Here is a 17,971-nt window from a genome sequence, read left to right as displayed (position 1 = left end):
ATTAAACGAGGTTGTTTTTTGTTTTTTAAATTTAACGTGAGCAATATTTAAGTTGCGGCGGCACGGTGGTGCAGTGGTTAGCGCCGTCGCCTCACAGCAAGAAGGTCCGGGTTCGAGCCCCGTGGCCGGCGAGGGCCTTTCTGTGCGGAGTTTGCATGTTCTCCCCGTGTCCGTGTGGGTTTCCTCCGGGTGCTCCGGTTTCCCCCACATTCCAAAGACATGCAGGTTAGGTTAACTGGTGACTCTAAATTGAGCGTAGGTGTGAATGTGAGTGTGAATGGTTGTCTGTGTCTATGTGTCAGCCCTGTGATGACCTGGCGACTTGTCCAGGGTGTACCCCGCCTTTCGCCCATAGTCAGCTGGGATAGGCTCCAGCTTGCCTGTGACCCTGTAGAACAGGATAAAGCTGCTAGAGATGATGAGATGAGATGAATATTTAAGTTGATAAAGAATAGGAACATGTTGCTTTTTTGGTAATAAAATTTTCTTCATTTAATATTTTTTCAAAAATACATCGTGGGCAAATCAAATCGTGAACCCAATATCATGAACCGAATCAAATTGTGAATTAAACGAATGGTTACAGGCCAATTGTGTATAAATATTGTGATGTAACATTTTCTGCAGGTCGGTCATGCGCGTAGATGGAAAATAAATGGTCTGCTATTGATTTTTCATTTGCTCGTGCGAACGTAGGGTCACGAGAACATATTAAAACTCCAGTTAGCGATACAATTATTTAGCAGTAGCCTCTGGCACAGGTTCAACCAAACCACATCCCTTCTGCTCACAGTCATGACAGTATTGACGTACATGTTACAAGTAGCTGCTTAAAGATTCTGTGGAGATCATTAGAAACCATGCTCATGTCAGGTCCCATGTCTGCAGATCCGTGTGTGTGTGTGTGTGTGTGTGTGTGAGAGAGAGAAGGAGGGAGCGACTGGCTCATTTATGGTACTTGCATTTCCTCTCACAATAGATCAATTTGTGCATCTGTCAAGCCTCTCTATTAATCAATTTGAACAGGATCTCAAGGGTTCGAAGCGGTTTGTGAGTTACAATTGACATCCAACATGTATATTATTTATAGGTGAATTATACACCTACGTGTAGTGTGTCCATTCTGACACCGTGTCCTTCTGAGACTGTAGTTATGGCCTCATAAAATACACCCGCTGTCAATGCAACACACACACATTACTGATGGCGCTCCTGCAATCCGAACATATAACTCAGTTTAACAGCTTTATCTCTAATGATGGTAGTCCATCAGTCCATGCATAATGATCTCCCTATCCTCCATCTTGGGCTCGTTGTTCTGCTCAGCTCTCTTTAATAGCATCGTTAAAGACCATATTGTATTGTGTTGCAGTCGAAAAGCACTGATGGAGGCGGTTAGCCTTTGAGTTTATGCCCCAGGAACTGCTATAGTCAGCAGTATGGGGGAGGGGCATCGTGGAGAATTGAGTGTGTGGCCTGTGGGTGTGTATAGGAGAACACGGTTGCTGGGGTCTCAGTTTTTACACCAAATCAGAGTGGATGTGGGTGGTGGTGATTTTTGGGTTACTTTTAAAAATAGTCAGTGGATGATAAGTGGAATTAAATCGGATGAATTGTTGGAAATGTTGCGAAGGGAAAAACGGAAGCACAGACATCGATGTCCAGGACTCGAGTCCGACTCGTGACTCAACTTGGACTTGAGCACTGATGACTCGGACTCGTGCATTAACCGCACTCGGACTCGTAAACTGGAGACGAGGACTTGGATTTTTTCTTAATGTTTTTGTAACATGCCATAATAATTTGGCATAAGATATTTATATCTACATTAATTTTTATATTAATTTTGTATAAGAGAACGCACATTGACCTGTTCATACGTCATGTTCAGGAACAAACTAACGTTAATGGCGCTAAAATGCCTGGAGAGAACGCCTCTAGGATTGTCCGCTTTGCTTATACAGACTTCTCGTGCACTGGGGGGAAAAATGCACTGCTTTGTGTTCCATATATATATGTAGGTAGAAGAACTGTCAAGGAGACGACGGGGACAACCTCGAACTTCAATCGTCATTTGGCGAGACTCCACCCAGAGAAGGAAGTGACACGCTATGTTCATTGCTCTGTTGATTTAGCATGGTTTGCTTGCTGAGCGATGAACTAGCTAGTGTTAACCCTGTCTCATGTTATTTGCCCTGTTGATGGTGGGCGGGGCTTGCTGAGCGATGAACAAGCTTTTTATCTGTAGCTTGTTAACTAAAATGGGGCAGTTAGTCCAACGCAGTAGCCGAGACGGCTTCACATAAAGGCAGCGACAGCCACCGTTCAAATGGTACGGGTGGAGTCTTGTTCTTGGACTGGACTCCGACTTGAGGTTTCATGACTCAATTACAACACTGCGAGAACAATTATTGTCGTAAGATGTGTAGAAAGGATTGATGGAGGGAAAGGGATATGATCAAAAGGCATACACGAATTAGAAATGCGTACGCATCACGGTGAATGTTTACTGAGGCAATGTGTCCGTAACATTTTTCAGCTAGCTTCAGGTCTGTTTATATGAGAATTAGTTGGGCTGGAAGTTTATACAACCCCGATTCCAAAAAAGTTGGAACAAAGTACAAATTGTAAATAAAAACGGAATGCAATGATGTGGAAGTTTCAAAATTCCATATTTTATTCAGAATAGAACATAGATGACATATCAAATGTTTAAACTGAGAAAATTTTTCATTTAAAGAGAAAAATTAGGTGATTTTAAATTTCATGACAACAACACATCTCAAAAAAGTTGGGACAAGGCCATGTTTACCACTGTGAGACATCCCCTTTTCTCTTTACAACAGTCTGTAAACGTCTGGGGACTGAGGAGACAAGTTGCTCAAGTTTAGGGATAGGAATGTTAACCCATTCTTGTCTAATGTAGGATTCTAGTTGCTCAAATGTCTTGGGTCTTTTTTGTCGTATCTTCCGTTTTATGATGCGCCAAATGTTTTGTATGGGTGAAAGATCTGGACTGCAGGCTGGCCAGTTCAGTACCCGGACCCTTCTTCTACGCAGCCATGATGCTGTAATTGATGCAGTAAGTGGTTTGGCATTGTCATGTTGGAAAATGCAAGGTCTTCCCTGAAAGAGACGTCGTCTGGATGGGAGCATATGTTGCTCTAGAACCTGGATATACCTTTCAGCATTGATGGTGTCTTTCCAGATGTGTAAGCTGCCCATGCCACACGCACTAATGCAACCCCATACCATCAGAGATGCAGGCTTCTGAACTGAGCGCTGATAACAACTTGGGTCGTCCTTCTCCTCTTTAGTCCGAATGACACGGCGTCCCTGATTTCCATAAAGAACTTCAAATTTTGATTCGTCTGACCACAGAACAGTTTTCCACTTTGCCACAGTCCATTTTAAATGAGCCTTGGCCCAGAGAAGACGTCTGCGCTTCTGGATCATGTTTAGATACGGCTTCTTCTTTGAACTATAGGGTTTTAGCTGGCAACGGCGGATGGCACGGTGAATTGTGTTCACAGATAATGTTCTCTGGAAATATTCCTGAGCCCATTTTGTGATTTCCAATACAGAAGCATGCCTGTATGTGATGCAGTGCCATCTAAGGGCCCGAAGGTCACGGGCACCCAGTATGGTTTTCCGGCCTTGACCCTTACGCACAGAGATTCTTCCAGATTCTCTGAATCTTTTGATGATATTATGCACTGTAGATGATGATATGTTCAAACTCTTTGCAATTCTACACTGTCGAACTCCTTTCTGATATTGCTCCACTATTTGTCGGCGCAGAATTAGGGGGATTGGTGATCCGCTTCCCATCTTTACTTCTGAGAGCCGCTGCCACTCCAAGATGCTCTTTTTATACCCAGTCATGTTAATGACCTATTGCCAATTGCCCTAATGAGTTGCAATTTGGTCCTCCAGCTGTTCCTTTTTTGTACCTTTAACTTTTCCAGCCTCTTATTGCCCCTGTCCCAACTTTTTTGAGATGTGTTGCTGTCATGAAATTTCAAATGAGCCAATATTTGGCATGAAATTTCAAAATGTCTCACTTTCGACATTTAATATGTTGTCTATGTTCTATTGTGAATACAATATCAGTTTTTGAGATTTGTAAATTATTGCATTCCGTTTTTATTTACAATTTGTACTTTGTCCCAACTTTTTTGGAATCGGGGTTGTATGACCTGGCAACCCTGGAGGTAAGGCTCTTTGAGCTGATGCTTTTATGACCGGTTAACCTCAGTGTACGTTATTGCATCTTTTATCAGCTAATGAACACATTTCAGTCTGAAATTGGTGTGCTGTGCAATCGCGTCCTGTGTGAAATAGCAAAATTCTGAGTGTCTGCATGTTGTATAAGGAGGAGGGATTGTGCTCAGCTGGGTGCAGCAGGGGATGGAGTTGGGAGTAAAATCCACTTTTGGCTTCATCATAGTAAGAAGCTTATTTCACGCAGCAGGGGGTTTTAGGGGCTCAGCTACTCCAAACCAATCTGAAAATAATCAAACGCACACAATAGATCACATTACATGCCTGTTGAGGCTTCTGCTGTGCTTATCTGGAGCTTCATGCAAGGTGTTTGAGAATGTGATTTTTTTTTTTTTTTTAATTGAAGTAATGTGTAAATAAAATGGACTAATGGAAATTGACTTCAACTTAATTCCATTAATTGACGCATCGATTAAGCTAATGGCCTCTTTGGGCTTTTTGCTGATCGTGTGATTGAATAATGGACGTTTATTTTAAAGCCACAGTTCTCATCATAGCAGGGCTTACACAGATTGTATTTAGTGAACCATTCACTAGAAAATGGGACCAACCCAGCATCTGTGATGGTATGGGGGTGCGTCAGTGCCCACGGCATGAGTGAGTCGCATGTGTTGAAGGCCTGCTGCCAGTCCAGATTTGTCTCCTATTGAGAATGTACGTGGCATCATGAAAAGGAGAATCGGACAACGGAGTGTTGAACATCTGAAGCTTCGTGTCAAGCAAGAACGGACAAAAATTCCAATTGCAAAACTGCAAGTTAGTGTCCTCAGATCCCATACGATTAAAAGGGAAGGTGATGTAATACAATGATAATGATGACTCTGTTCCAACTTTTTTTTTTTTTTTGAGTGTGTCGCAGACATCAACTTCTAGCTTAGTTTAGATTTACGAAATACGATTACATTGGTTAGTAAAACCTATTAAATCGTTTCTTTGTACTTTTGTCATTTAAATAAAGGTTCACATGAATTAACAAGGCGGCACGGTGGTGTAGTGGTTAGCGCTGTCGCCTCACAGCAAGAAGGTCCGGGTTCGAGCCCCGGGGCCGGCGAGGGCCTTTCTGTGCGGAGTTTGCATGTTCTCCCCATGTCCGTGCGGGTTTCCTCCGGGTGCTCCGGTTTCCCCCACAGTCCAAAGACATGCAGGTTAGGTTGACTGGTGACTCTAAATTGGCCGTAGGTGTGAATGTGAGTGTGAATGGTTGTCTGTGTCTATGTGTCAGCCCTGTGATGACCTGGCGACTTGTCCAGGGTGTACCCCGCCTTTCACCCGTAGTCAGCTGGGATAGGCTCCAGCTTGCCTGCGACCCTGTAGAAGGATAAAGCGGCTAGAGATAATGAGATGAGATGAATTAACAAATCCCAGATTTTTTTTTTTTTTATTGCATTTTGGAAAATTTTCCAGCTTTTCTGGAAATGGGGTTTGTACATTTCTGATGCATTTCCTAAGAAGAAAAAAATGACAAAGTTATGCCACAGTGTTTATTCAGAGCTCTTTTCCTGCATGAAGCAACAACGATTTGAGTGAGTCATGCGCTTTGATAAACTTCCTTAAACATGTGATCTTTAAAACTGGAGTGTGTGTGAATAAATATAAATTTATTAGTGCTGTCAAGCGATTAAAATATTTAATCGCGATTTAATGTCGCGACTGTCATAGTTAACTCGCGATTAATCGCAATTTAATCGCACATTTTTGTCGCATGAAAAACCATTGTAATTCTCTTATCAGCATAAAAAAGTGAATGGGCTTGCTTTGTACCAATTTTTTTTTTTATTGCAGAGCATAACACGTCTTGTCACAACCACTGACATCCATAACTTCCATATTAGATGAGAAAACCAAGGGATGAAAAATAAAGTGCATATCACTGTGAAAATAAAAAAATGTTTTATTTTACTCTTCATGAGTTTCTTTTGAAGAGAAGTATATGCCATAAAAGAAGAAAAAAACAGATAACAAAAATAAAAACATTCATCATACGTTCAGAAACGTTCATCATAGTGTGGTGCTGTATTATCTAATGCTCACTGCTTATAACTCTACACCTCCCCGGTGGAGATGAGCTGGGAAACTGAAGACTGAAGGAACAGTATTGAAAAGTATTTTTCCAGTCTCACCTGTGAAAGGTAATCCCATGTGATCTCGTTTGGACGGTAAACCTGTTGGTACAGTTAAACGCAGCACATGAATGAGGCATCTTTATTCTCGGCTACTGTCTAGACGCTATACCAGAGACGGTTGAAGAATCTCCACTTTGCCCCATCCAATATGGCGGCGAGGATGTTTATATGTCTATGCCTTTCTCCATCAGTCACACGTACTCTTATTGAAGCAGCGCGCGACAAGCCTCAACAGGAACTACGGGTGTCTCGCAGGGCCAAATTAGAATTTGCGTTAACGGCACTATTTTTTTTTTTTAATCGCGTTAAATTGAGATCGCGTTAACGCGTTATCGCGTTAACTTTGACAGCACTAAAATTTATATAATTATTTATACCCCGACTCCAAAGTTGAGAAGGTATACGGATTTATTTACCTCTGTCCGTTCGTATCTCCGTCTGTCCGAAACACCCTTTTTCTCAGCATCTACAAATCATAGCCACATGGTACCAAACTTCAGCTTGGGGTTCTATACCGTGTATACCGTTTTCAGGTCTGTCCCACATCGACTTCCTGTTTACCGACTGAATGTATTTACGAAACGTACGCTGTGTCCGAAATTGCTCACTCGTTCACTACTCCCTACTCACTATATAGGGAATTACTATATAGAGGACTACATAGTGAGCTCATTGGTAAAGGGAAAAAAAAAAACGCTTTCGGACACTAGTCCATCACGCTGGTCATTACTGTCGCACAATTAAGACATGCCAGATCAGGCGGCTGGTGGGTTTTCAGAATAATATATAAATGGGGGCGCCGTGGCTCAGTCGACTAAAGGCCAATTTATGCTGACAACGCAGTCCTCGCAGATAGAGTCGCAGATAGCGTCTGCGCAGCCCCCCCCTTTGCAGACGCTCTGCGCGCACCTCCCAAAAATTGTCACCACCACAGAAGCCTCGCAGACAGCGTCACAGACAAGAGGGCTCCGATTGGTCCACTCTACATCCGCTGTACACGCACTTCCGCTTCCCTACTTTCCCGGTTTGGTTTGTTTTCACTACCACCATTTTTAAAACACGAGCGAAGATGGAGCAGCGCGAAGAGCGGTTGATCGAGGAAGTACGTACATCTATACGACTCCAGTTCTAGTCATTATAAATAACCGGAGGATAAACACTCCACTAACCACACCCACCAACTACTCCTAGCGACTTCGCGCCCCCTTGCGTTGTGGCGGTGAATAACATCGCGCACGCCTATTACTCCCCGCTCAACGATAAATTACAACTGTCTGCGAAAAGCTATCTGCGAAAGCCTTGTCGCAAGAGCATGCAGAGGCCCTAAGGCGCCATACCATAAATCCGGGGACCCGGGTTCAATTCCGACCCGAGGTCATCTCCCGATCCCTCCCCGTCTCTCTCTCCAGCTCATTTCCTGTCTCTACACTGTCCTATCCAATAAAGGTGAAAAAAGCCCCAAAAAAATCTTAAAAAAAAAAAAATATATATACATGCATGTATTTTTGTGATAAATACATCTTATACTGAGCATATTTTCCACAATCAACACAAAGTACCTGCATCTTTCAGGGTTTTTTTTTTTAAATCAAAGCTGAATACTTTCTTCTTTGCCGTTGCCTTTTATTAAATCAAACTTGAGACTTTTGATTTGATTTATTTTCGGTGTGACCACAATGCATGATGGGATAGATTGCTTTGGTTAGTGACCATAGGTTGTCCACTACTTTTCATGATGCATTGTGGGATACTTCGAGTGTGCTATATAGGGTGTAAATAATCCTCACTATCGTTTCGGACAGCACTACAGAATGGCGTCCTCACTATATAGTGCTCTATATAGTGAGTAGGGAGCGATTTCGGACACAGGGATATAGGCCGGGTTTTGACGCTATTTCAAAATGACAGTTTACCAGGATGCTATTTGAAATCCCTGGGGAGAACTCTGCTCTTTACTTACTTGTTTCAGGGTTAATTATTTGTTGAGGTCAACATTTCATAATAAATGTCGTATTCCTTCAATTGCTTGCATTGTGATGTAAGCGAGAGCAGGGGGATAGGATAAGTGAGCAGTAGCTCACAGTTGATCTTTTTTTTTTTTTCTTGAATGCTCACGCAGTATGTGAAATGGTGAAATTTATTACGTTTTAGTGACGTCCGTATTTCATACCATCGCTGTACGTGTCTGTCTTTCTGGCAGGATTCGTCCTCAGATGGCAAAGGAGAAGATCGAGGGCTGCCACATCTGCACCTCCGTAACCCCTGGAGAGCCCCAGGTGCTGCTGGGTAAAGACAAGGCCTTCACATATGACTTTGTGTTCGACATGGACGTCCAGCAGGAGACGATCTACAGTGCCTGCGTCCACAAGCTTATCGAGGGATGCTTTGAGGGATACAATGCTACAGTGTTCGCCTATGGACAGGTAAAGTTTGCAAAACACACGTAGTGGAATTCCAGTGATGTCGTTACGCTAGACATATTTCTCTAGCAAGTAAGGCAGAAATACTGTAAAAGCTGTGCTGACCTCATGGCCAATCTCATTAAAAGGTCAATCTGATGTGACAGCTATGCTGAGTGCCATTGTATGTACACTCTGGGCCTCTCAGGCTAATTCATCACACACTCCACTTCACCGCTAAAGCCTCCACTGGAAAGCAGTCAGGATAAATTGCCCCACTTCTGTTTATTCTCTTTCTCAGTTCAAGAGAAGAAAATCCGTGTGCATCCTGGAATAGCTGGAAATTTATAGTCTAGTTTTCCAGTCATGAAACACACATGGGAACTGAAAAAAGGGCAACATGTTAGAGAGTTGGACTGTTAAATCACTAACTACGTTTACATGCACATCCAAATCGAGTTGCTGTTGGTAATCGAGCTGAAGGTCCCAGCAGGGGTGCCAGAGAAATCCAATCCTACATGCACACGATGAAATCGAGCTATTGTGTGAGGTGCATTGTGCACCCGAGCCACAGGTGGCGCTACACGCCCCATCGTGTTGGTACACTTCCGGTTGTCGTCATGAAGAAGAGCTATTCAAGAGTATAAACAAAGTTATCAGCAGTGTTGCCAGATACTGCTGACGTTTTCCAGCCCAAAACATGTTCAAGTCCGCCAAAATGCACTTAAAACCGCCCAATCTGGCAACACTGGCAGTTCTGTGTTCACAAGTTCCGTGCTCAAGCTGTTAGGCTTGCTCTAACAGACTGTATGGCTACAAACTGTCCTGCGCAGACCACTGTTTTGTAAGACAACTTATTTTGCACAGTTGTATATTTTTCTAAAGTCCATTTTTTGCTTACAATTTAACTTATGTCTTAATAAACACAAAGTTCAATTGTTTTGTTTGTATTGACATTCTTCAGATGTTGGACATAATATACACACACACACAAATACAGTGACTTGTTTATGTACACAATTCACAGCTATGCAACAGCTGTACAGATGTATTTGGTGATACAGTAAGTGAGCTAAATTTTAACAGTGCAAACAATGCCATAAAAAGAAAAGATTCATGCCGTTGTCATGCCGACCGAGGCTGTTGTGTTTCCCGCTTGTGGTCTCGTCACTCGTCACTTCCGGAAGGAGCAGTGCTGAAGTAAGTAGCTCGAATACGTAGCTCTATAGAGATCTTGCAGTCACGTGACCGGAAAGTACACAGCCGCCATCTTGTCGGTAAAAAACACAGCTGAATACTGCTGCACTCGTGTACAGAATGGATCAATTTCAACCGACGGACTACACGGCTCATTTTTCTAATGAACAGATAACTAGATATATGTCTAAAATAAACGATCTACAGATTAGTGACCCTTATGGCTTATCGGACGGAGTTTTCACGACCGGATTTTGAACTGCCAGCGGAATACCCGGACGTGTATAATTACCTCATCAACTTTCCCTCACTGTTCAGTGGTGAAGCACTGCGTGCTTATAAATCTCTGGACAGTTATCTTTACAGAAATTCAGGATTTGTCAGCGGCTCAGATGTGGCATCTTGTAAACAAGAATCCTCATTGGATGGGTAAGTCACTTAAGTATTGAGTATAGCACTGACCAGCCGATTATAGAATAGAATAAGGTAATTCCAGCTGTAATTCCAAATCGTCCGTCTTGTTTACCATGCATCTGGCGTTGGAGAGGTAGAGGCTTAGCAGTGGAGATTTGAGTGGCTGTTTTCTGAGCTTAGTCAACAGGCCGGCTCTGCAGCCTCGCCTTTGCTTCCGCTCCCGGCGCCGCCTCCTTTGCTTTGCCTCCGATAACAATCCACGGAGACCCCGCTGGTCTCGCTATCTCGTCCGGAATGTTGTGCATGCGATGGAAATCGCTACAAACCGTCATTTTCTGCTGGAAACCAATGTCCAGTAAGTCCATATGGTTGTAGTGGATATTGAAGTCCGGTACAGACGAACAACACGCAAAAATACACACAAAAAACATAAAAAACGTGCACAGGTAGGGAGAGCTTGTAGCCGCAGCCGTTGTAGTAGAATTGTATATAGTAGGGTTTTCCAGAAGAAAAGGTAGAAGTAAAAGCAGAAGTAGAACCAGAAGTAGAAGGCGGAATATGGCGTTTGACCGACAAGATGGCGTCTGTCACAATCTGGATCGGCTGTGACGTCACATGCAAGTGCTCCATAGGGTATACATGCACTAAGTAGCTCGGCAGAAATCGCATAATCTAGGTCGTGTAGCTCGATTCCAAGAAATCAAGTTCGGTTCAATTTCAGCCGAATTAAGGTGTACACATGGCATTTTGAACTTCGATTTCAGTCGAGCAACGGCAGAAATTCGATTCTCTCTATGTGCATGTAAACGCACTGACTGAAAAGGTGTGGGTTCCCCTCCCCGTCATTGCATGTATAGTGTTAAAGTTAAAAAGTCAGATAGTGACAGGACTTGCCGTCAGTTTTTGGATCTGGACCCCATATCCCAGGAATAAAATGTGACCGGATGTGCTGCTATGAACAAATTAATATTTCAAAATAAATTGTTGATGGCAGATATAACTCATTAAGTCATTCTAAAACAACCTTTTGGGAGCAACAGCGGTAATATATAGAAGTTGTTGAAAAATCCTGATAACTGATCAAACAAGTGTTGCCAGGCAACAACAAACCTCGCACTTATTATGAATATGAAGGAAGATATCGCGAAAAAACGATTTAGATCTTTTTGGTGACCTTGTGTGTGAACATACTTGGCCAATAAACATGGTTCTGATTCTCTGCTGCTCTCAGCCAATCAGAACACACTGTACTGCGCGATTATTACATTCTTGCAGCACGATAACATCGTGGCTACCACCTCTATTGCCCCTTTTCCACCAAAGCAGTTCCAGGGCTGGTTCGGGGCCAGTGCTTAGTTTGAAACCGGGTTTTCTGTTTCCACTGACAAAGAACTGGCTCTGGGGCCAGAAAAACCGGTTCCAGGCTAGCACCAACTCTCTGCTGGGCCAGAGGAAAGAACCGCTTACGTCAGCGGGGGGGGCGGAGTTGTTAAGACCAACAACAATAACAAGGCCGCGAAAGATTGCCATTTTTAAGCGACGAGAAGCAGCAGCTGTACAAACGCGAAGTCATCCATTGTTATTATTGCTGTTGTTGCTGCTGCTGCTTCTTCCGTGTTGTTTTTGCTTCGATATTTGCGCCAAGGTTTATGCAAACGTCGCGACGTAACTGACGTATACAACGACGTAACTGACGTATACAGCGATGTAATGACATGGCTTCCCTTAGCATCGCGAGCTATGGAAAATCAAACTGGTTCTCAGCTGGCTCGCAAGTTGAACGAGTTGCGAACCAGCCCTGGAACCGATTTGGTAGAAAAGGGGTATATATGAACCAGTAGGCACAAAAACCTTGACCTTAACCGGATGACCCCCAAAATGTTGGAGGTTCTATTCGAGACCAAGGCCCATCTATCCTGAAAGTTTCATGAAGATTCGTCCAGCCGTTTTCCCGTAATATCATTTAACAAACAAAACCCCCACCAAAAACAATACCTCGCCCCCTGGTGGACTCCATCCTGGGCGAGGTAATAAAAAGAGCTTCCATAATGCGTGCTGTTTGTTATTCTGCGTCCTTGTTCATAACACTTGCGTGAAGAATAATAATTTTTGTTTATTTCTGTTCCCTTGTCTGCAGACGGGTTCGGGGAAGACGTACACCATGGGCACGGGCTTCGACATGACCGTGAGCGAGGATGAAAAGGGGATCATCCCACGTGCCGTGCATCAGCTCTTCCAGGGCATTCAGAGACGGCGAATGGAGGCTCAGGAGAGCGGCACACACCCACCCGAGTTTAAAGTCAGCGCCCAGTTTCTGGAGGTGTGACATCCACTCAGAACAGAAAATGACCAGTGCCATCTTGCAGAAGTGAAGGCTGTTTTATTCAGTTAGTCACATACTGTGTCTGTTAAAGGGGAACTGAAGTCATTTTTAAACTTGGTTTATTTCTTAATTAACGTGTTATTCAATTGCGTTTTCGGTTTTATTAACCTTATATCGTGACTCGTATTGGCGTATTATATTATACTTTTCGGCCTTTTTTGGTTTTCAGCCATGTTGAATGTAGTTCGTTTGGTCCACGGTAGGCGTCGCTTATCCGCACGATCTTCGCGAGACTTCAAACGTGACGTGTCAGCGCCGCCATTTTGACCACTGTTTACACAGCGGCCAGCTCGCCATATCATTCCAATTTAGATTCACTTCGAGATTTGCCAGCTTCATCAGTGATTGAGATTATTCCATATGACTTCAAACCAACGTGGAGTAGAGAAGAGCTGGAAAGACGACAGGATAAAGACTCGTTTGTCGTGCTGGTATTTACGTCCTTACTGTCGCACAGTTAAAATGTGCCAGATCAGGCGGCTGGTGCGTTTTCAAAAATAATAAATACAGTACCAGTCAAAAGTTTGGAAATTCAGTGGTTTTTCATTATTTTAAAATTTTCTGAATTGTAGATTAATACTAAAGTCCTCGACATTATGAAGAAATATATATGGAATTATTTGGTAAACAAAAATGTGTTAATCAAACCAGAATATGTTTTATATTTTAGATTCTTCAACGTAGGCACCTTTTGCTTAGATGACAGCTTTGCACATCTTGGCATTTTCTCAGTCAGCTTTACGAGGTAGTCACCTGGAATGGCTTTCAGTTTACAGCTGTGCCTTGTCAAGAGTTAATTTCTTGACCTCTTAATGTGTTTGAGACCATCAGTTGTGTTGTGAAGAGGTAGAGTTGGTATACAGTGAATGGCCCTCTTTGAGTACTGTTCTAATCCATATTATGCCAAGAACTACTCAACTAAGGTGGGGTTTACATTAGACCGTATCAGCGGATCATCAGATTAACGTTTTTAAAACGATTAGTGTGCACACAGCAACGCCAATACACGATTCGCGTGCACACAGCAACGCCAATACACGGATACGCTCGGCTCCGCAGGCATCCTGCGCTCCAAATCACTCCGCCCTGAACAGCGAGTGCCCTCTGGAGGGTGCGCACTCCGGCCCTGCGCAGCTCACAGAGCGCGCGAGTATAGCGCACGAGCAGTGATTTGGGACTGAGCCGCTGTGTGTGTGATCTCAGTGCATGTCGGGCATGTGCGTCACTTACCACTTGCAAGTGGAAGGATGGCAAGCCTAAAGACAATCATAACTACACAATGGGCAGTATTTGCATCAGTATTTGCAGTATTTTCGTACTTTTATACTCTTTAATGAAAGGTGATACAAGGCGGAAGTCCGCGCCGTTTTTCAGCAGTCGCGTCACATGACCAACGCCAGCGAATCAGGAAGGTGGATGTCATAGTGACGTTGTCCAATGACAATGCCAGCTACAGCTCAGCACAGCGTATCCGCGTATTCTCAATGTTTACACAGCACCGGACCAGACACGATCTGGATTGAATACATGGACCCTGTCGGATTCCCGTTTCCCAGCGTTTCCAGGCGTTTTAATGTAAACGGACAGTGCATCCGTGAAGAAAACGAGACAGATACGGTCTAATGTAAACTTGGCCTAAGTAAAGAAAAACGACAGTCCATCATTACTTTAAGAAATGAAGGTCAGTCAGTCCGAAACATTTCAAGAACATTGCACCTGGGGATACTTTCAGTCACAAAGACCATCAAACGTTATGATGAAACTGGCTCTCATCAGGACCGCCCCAGGAAAGGAAGACCTAGGGTTACCTCTGTTGCACAGGATAAGCTCATCAGAGTTACCAGCCTCAGAAACCACAAGTTAACAGCACCCCAGATAAGAGCCCACCTAAATGCTTCAGAGTTCAAGCAGCACACACATCTCAACATCAACTGTTCAGAGAAGACTGCGTGAATCTGGACTTTATGGTCGAATTGCTGCAAAGAAGCCACTTCTAAGGAAGAACAACAAGAGGAAGAGAATAGCTTGGGCCAAGGAACACAAGGAATGGACATCAGACCAGTGGAAATCTGTCTTTTGGTCTGATGAGTCCAAATTTGAGATTTTTGGTTCCAATCGCCATGTCTTTGTAAGACGCGGAAAAGGTGAGCGGATGGTTCCTACATGTGTGGTTCCCACAGTGAAGTATGGAGGAGGAAGTGTGATGGTATGGGGGGTGCTTTGCTGGTGACACTGTTGGCGATTTATTCAAAATCGAAGGCACACTTAACCAGCATGGCTACCACAGCATTCTGCAGTGACATGCCATCCCATCTGCTTTGCGCTTAGTGGGCCCATCATTTGTCTTTCAACAGGACAATGACCCAGAACACACCTCTAGGCTATGTAAGGGCTATTTGACCAAGAAAGAGGGTGATGGAGTGCTTCGTCAGATGACGTGGCCTCCACAATCACCTGATCTAAACCCAATTGAGATGGTTTGGGATGAGTTGGACCGCAGAGTGAAGGCAAAGCAGCCAACGAGTGCTCAGCACCTCCGGGAACTCCTTCAAGACTGTTGGAAAACCATTTCGAGTGATGACCTCATGAAGCTGATTGAGAGAATGTCAAGAGTGTGCAAAGCTGTAATCAAAGCAAAAGGTGCCTACTTTTGAAGAATCTAAAACATATATTTTGGTTTGATTAACATTTTAAAGTTTACTAAATGATTCCTTACGTGTTGCTGCATAGTCTGGATGACTTCAGTATTAATTAACAATGTAGGAAAAAAATAAAAACATCAAATTTGAAGGTGTTTCCAAACTTTCGACTGGTACTGTATATGCATGAATTTTTGTGATTAAATACATATTATACTGGGCGCGTTTTCCACATAAACCTCACTAAGGTTTCGGACAGCACTACAAAATGGCGTCCTCGCTATATAGAGGATGTGCAGTCACGTGACCCGTCCATGTTTACTCCGCCATATTGGACGGCTTCAGGATTGTTTACCTTACGCGAGTGTAATGGATCGAGGGAGTAATCCCCAAGAAAATTTGGAAAATACCCCATCTACATCGCACGATTACCGTATTTTCTGGACTATAGAGCGCACCTGTATATAAGCCGCATCCGCTCTATTTTTAAAAAAAAATTAAAAAAAAGATATACAAGCCGCACCGGGCTATAAGCCGCAGATATCTATGTTGATATTTACTGCATGTACAGAACGATTTTGTACTGTAAATGTACATGTATGTACCTGAACAGATTCTTTCCGAACAGTGCCTTTTAACACGGCAGCAACTTTGCTGATTAAAACGGAACAGAACCGAGAGAAAATAACCGGTATTTATTTACCTTCATTTCTCCTGTGTTTGAAACCACAAGTCACTTTAATCATCTTCGCTGGATTTGAAAATAATTACCAGTTAGTAATTTGTCGTGCGTGTTCTATCTGCTAAAGATCTGCTAATTCTTCTTTGCATTGATTTTCCGTCTATCTTATTTTTGATTCTACTTCCGGTTAGAGCGCCCCTAGCGGTGGAAGAAAAATCCACAGAATAGCCGCACCTTTGTATTAGCCGCATGGTTCAAAACCTAGGAAAAAAGTAGCGGCTTATAGTCCAGAAAATACGGTACTTGTCTAAGTTTGTTCAGCATCTTGAAGGTGACGTGAGGCAGCGTTACATGGAAAAGTGTTCCAGGTTGGGGATTGCAGATCCGTACAACTTGCCGCAATCCTTGTTCAGGGAAATTCGGAGCTGCGGTGCCGGCGATTTGCCCGATCTGGCCTACCACGACATTTACAATTTTCTCGTTAATCGTGAATCGTGTTACACTGGCAAAGCCCTCAAAGCTTACAAGAGCCTGGAAGCTTATAAATATTTTGTTGCGGGATGGATATCTCAACTATACCTCTGGAAGGTCCCGAAGAAGGAAGTCTACTTGATAACCTCACGGGTAAGTGGCATTAAGACGTTTATCATAAAGAGACTATGCAGGACGTTTTATCGCTTATTTAGTAATTTTAATACAGAATTTACTCTGATGAAATTATTCAGACACTCCAACGCCCCCCTAAAGAAAAAAATCGGATCTGCGCGTTTCAGCCGTGAAACGGCATCCTCCGTTTGCATCCCTGTTTAAACTCATAGGTTAACCGACTTTAACCGGCTAATGAGGCTCGGTGGTCGGTCAAGATTTTTTTTTAGTTTTCGCCATCCCTACTATGGATTGGCCTTTCAAAGGCATATATGAGCCAAAAAGATAAAACATTGTCATAGACTAGGCCAGGGTAGTAGGGCTAGGCACAGCCATTTTAAACGTTAGAGACTGTCTAGTTTCTAAGGATGCAGCTATCATTCAATCCGAAAATCAACTTAACAGATGTACTAGGAGTATTGAATTAGAAGATTACACCTACCTGATATGAAGTGTTCTCTACAAATTCGGCTGGTAGAACCGGGGTTCCAGTTTTCTCTTCGCACAGCGGACACCCATTTTGCGCGTCTCTCCTCGTCTGCGGGGAATCTATAAAATGACAGGCCCTCCTTTTGGCCCTGTCTATTGGTACAACCAAATGCTGAACAAGAGATAACCATTCTCGAAAGATCTACTCCCACACACTTGATAATTAGAACGGGTTCGTCTAAGTTCTATGCGCGACCTTGCCGTCCAAAATGACGGATAACGAATATCACGTGACCTCATGACGTCACGTGCACGCTCTCTATAGTGAGTAGTTTTCGGACACGGAAAACTTCAGGCTTGATTACGTCAGCATTCAAAAGAGGCCGCGTGCGTCTTTTGACAAGGTTGGCAGACGTCGGTCACTTTGATTTCCGCTGTACGTTTTACTTCCGTCCTACGATGTCTCGCACGGGTCTCAGCGAATCTTGTTTACGGCCATTGCTTCGACATACGGACTGATATATATTACATAGCATATTTCAAACACTCATAACTTGCTATAGCAGTGACCAAATAGCTGTCCAGAAATGCATTCTTACATTTTTATAAAATGAGAAATAGGATTTTGATGATAAATTTGCCTTCAGTTCCCCTTTAAAAGCGGGTCTCTAGGCACTTAATATTTTCTGCAGTTGGACTGGGTCATGATCATGATTCAGTGTTATTGGGTAAGGGTGTATAACAAATTGAAAAGCTTCATCTGGACGCGTGTTGTA

The 17,971-nt window shown here is 43.3% G+C and overlaps 1 protein-coding gene across 1 annotated transcript in view; it reads left to right on the top strand.

Moving 5' to 3' along the window:
* kif21b (kinesin family member 21B) overlaps nucleotides 1-17,971 on the top strand; it is a 144,995-nt gene that overhangs the window by 42,026 nt on the left and 84,998 nt on the right. The window contains exons 2-3 of the mRNA XM_060910676.1: nucleotides 8,608-8,830; nucleotides 12,555-12,737. Coding sequence (XP_060766659.1) covers nucleotides 8,608-8,830; nucleotides 12,555-12,737 — 406 coding nt within the window. The remainder of the gene's footprint in view (nucleotides 1-8,607; nucleotides 8,831-12,554; nucleotides 12,738-17,971) is intronic.

The sequence above is a fragment of the Neoarius graeffei genome, chromosome 26 (assembly GCF_027579695.1).
Source record: "Neoarius graeffei isolate fNeoGra1 chromosome 26, fNeoGra1.pri, whole genome shotgun sequence".
Classification (NCBI taxonomy): Eukaryota; Metazoa; Chordata; class Actinopteri; order Siluriformes; family Ariidae; genus Neoarius; species Neoarius graeffei.
Note: the sequence above shows the minus strand (reverse complement) of the source record. Positions and strands in the feature narration are given on the sequence as shown.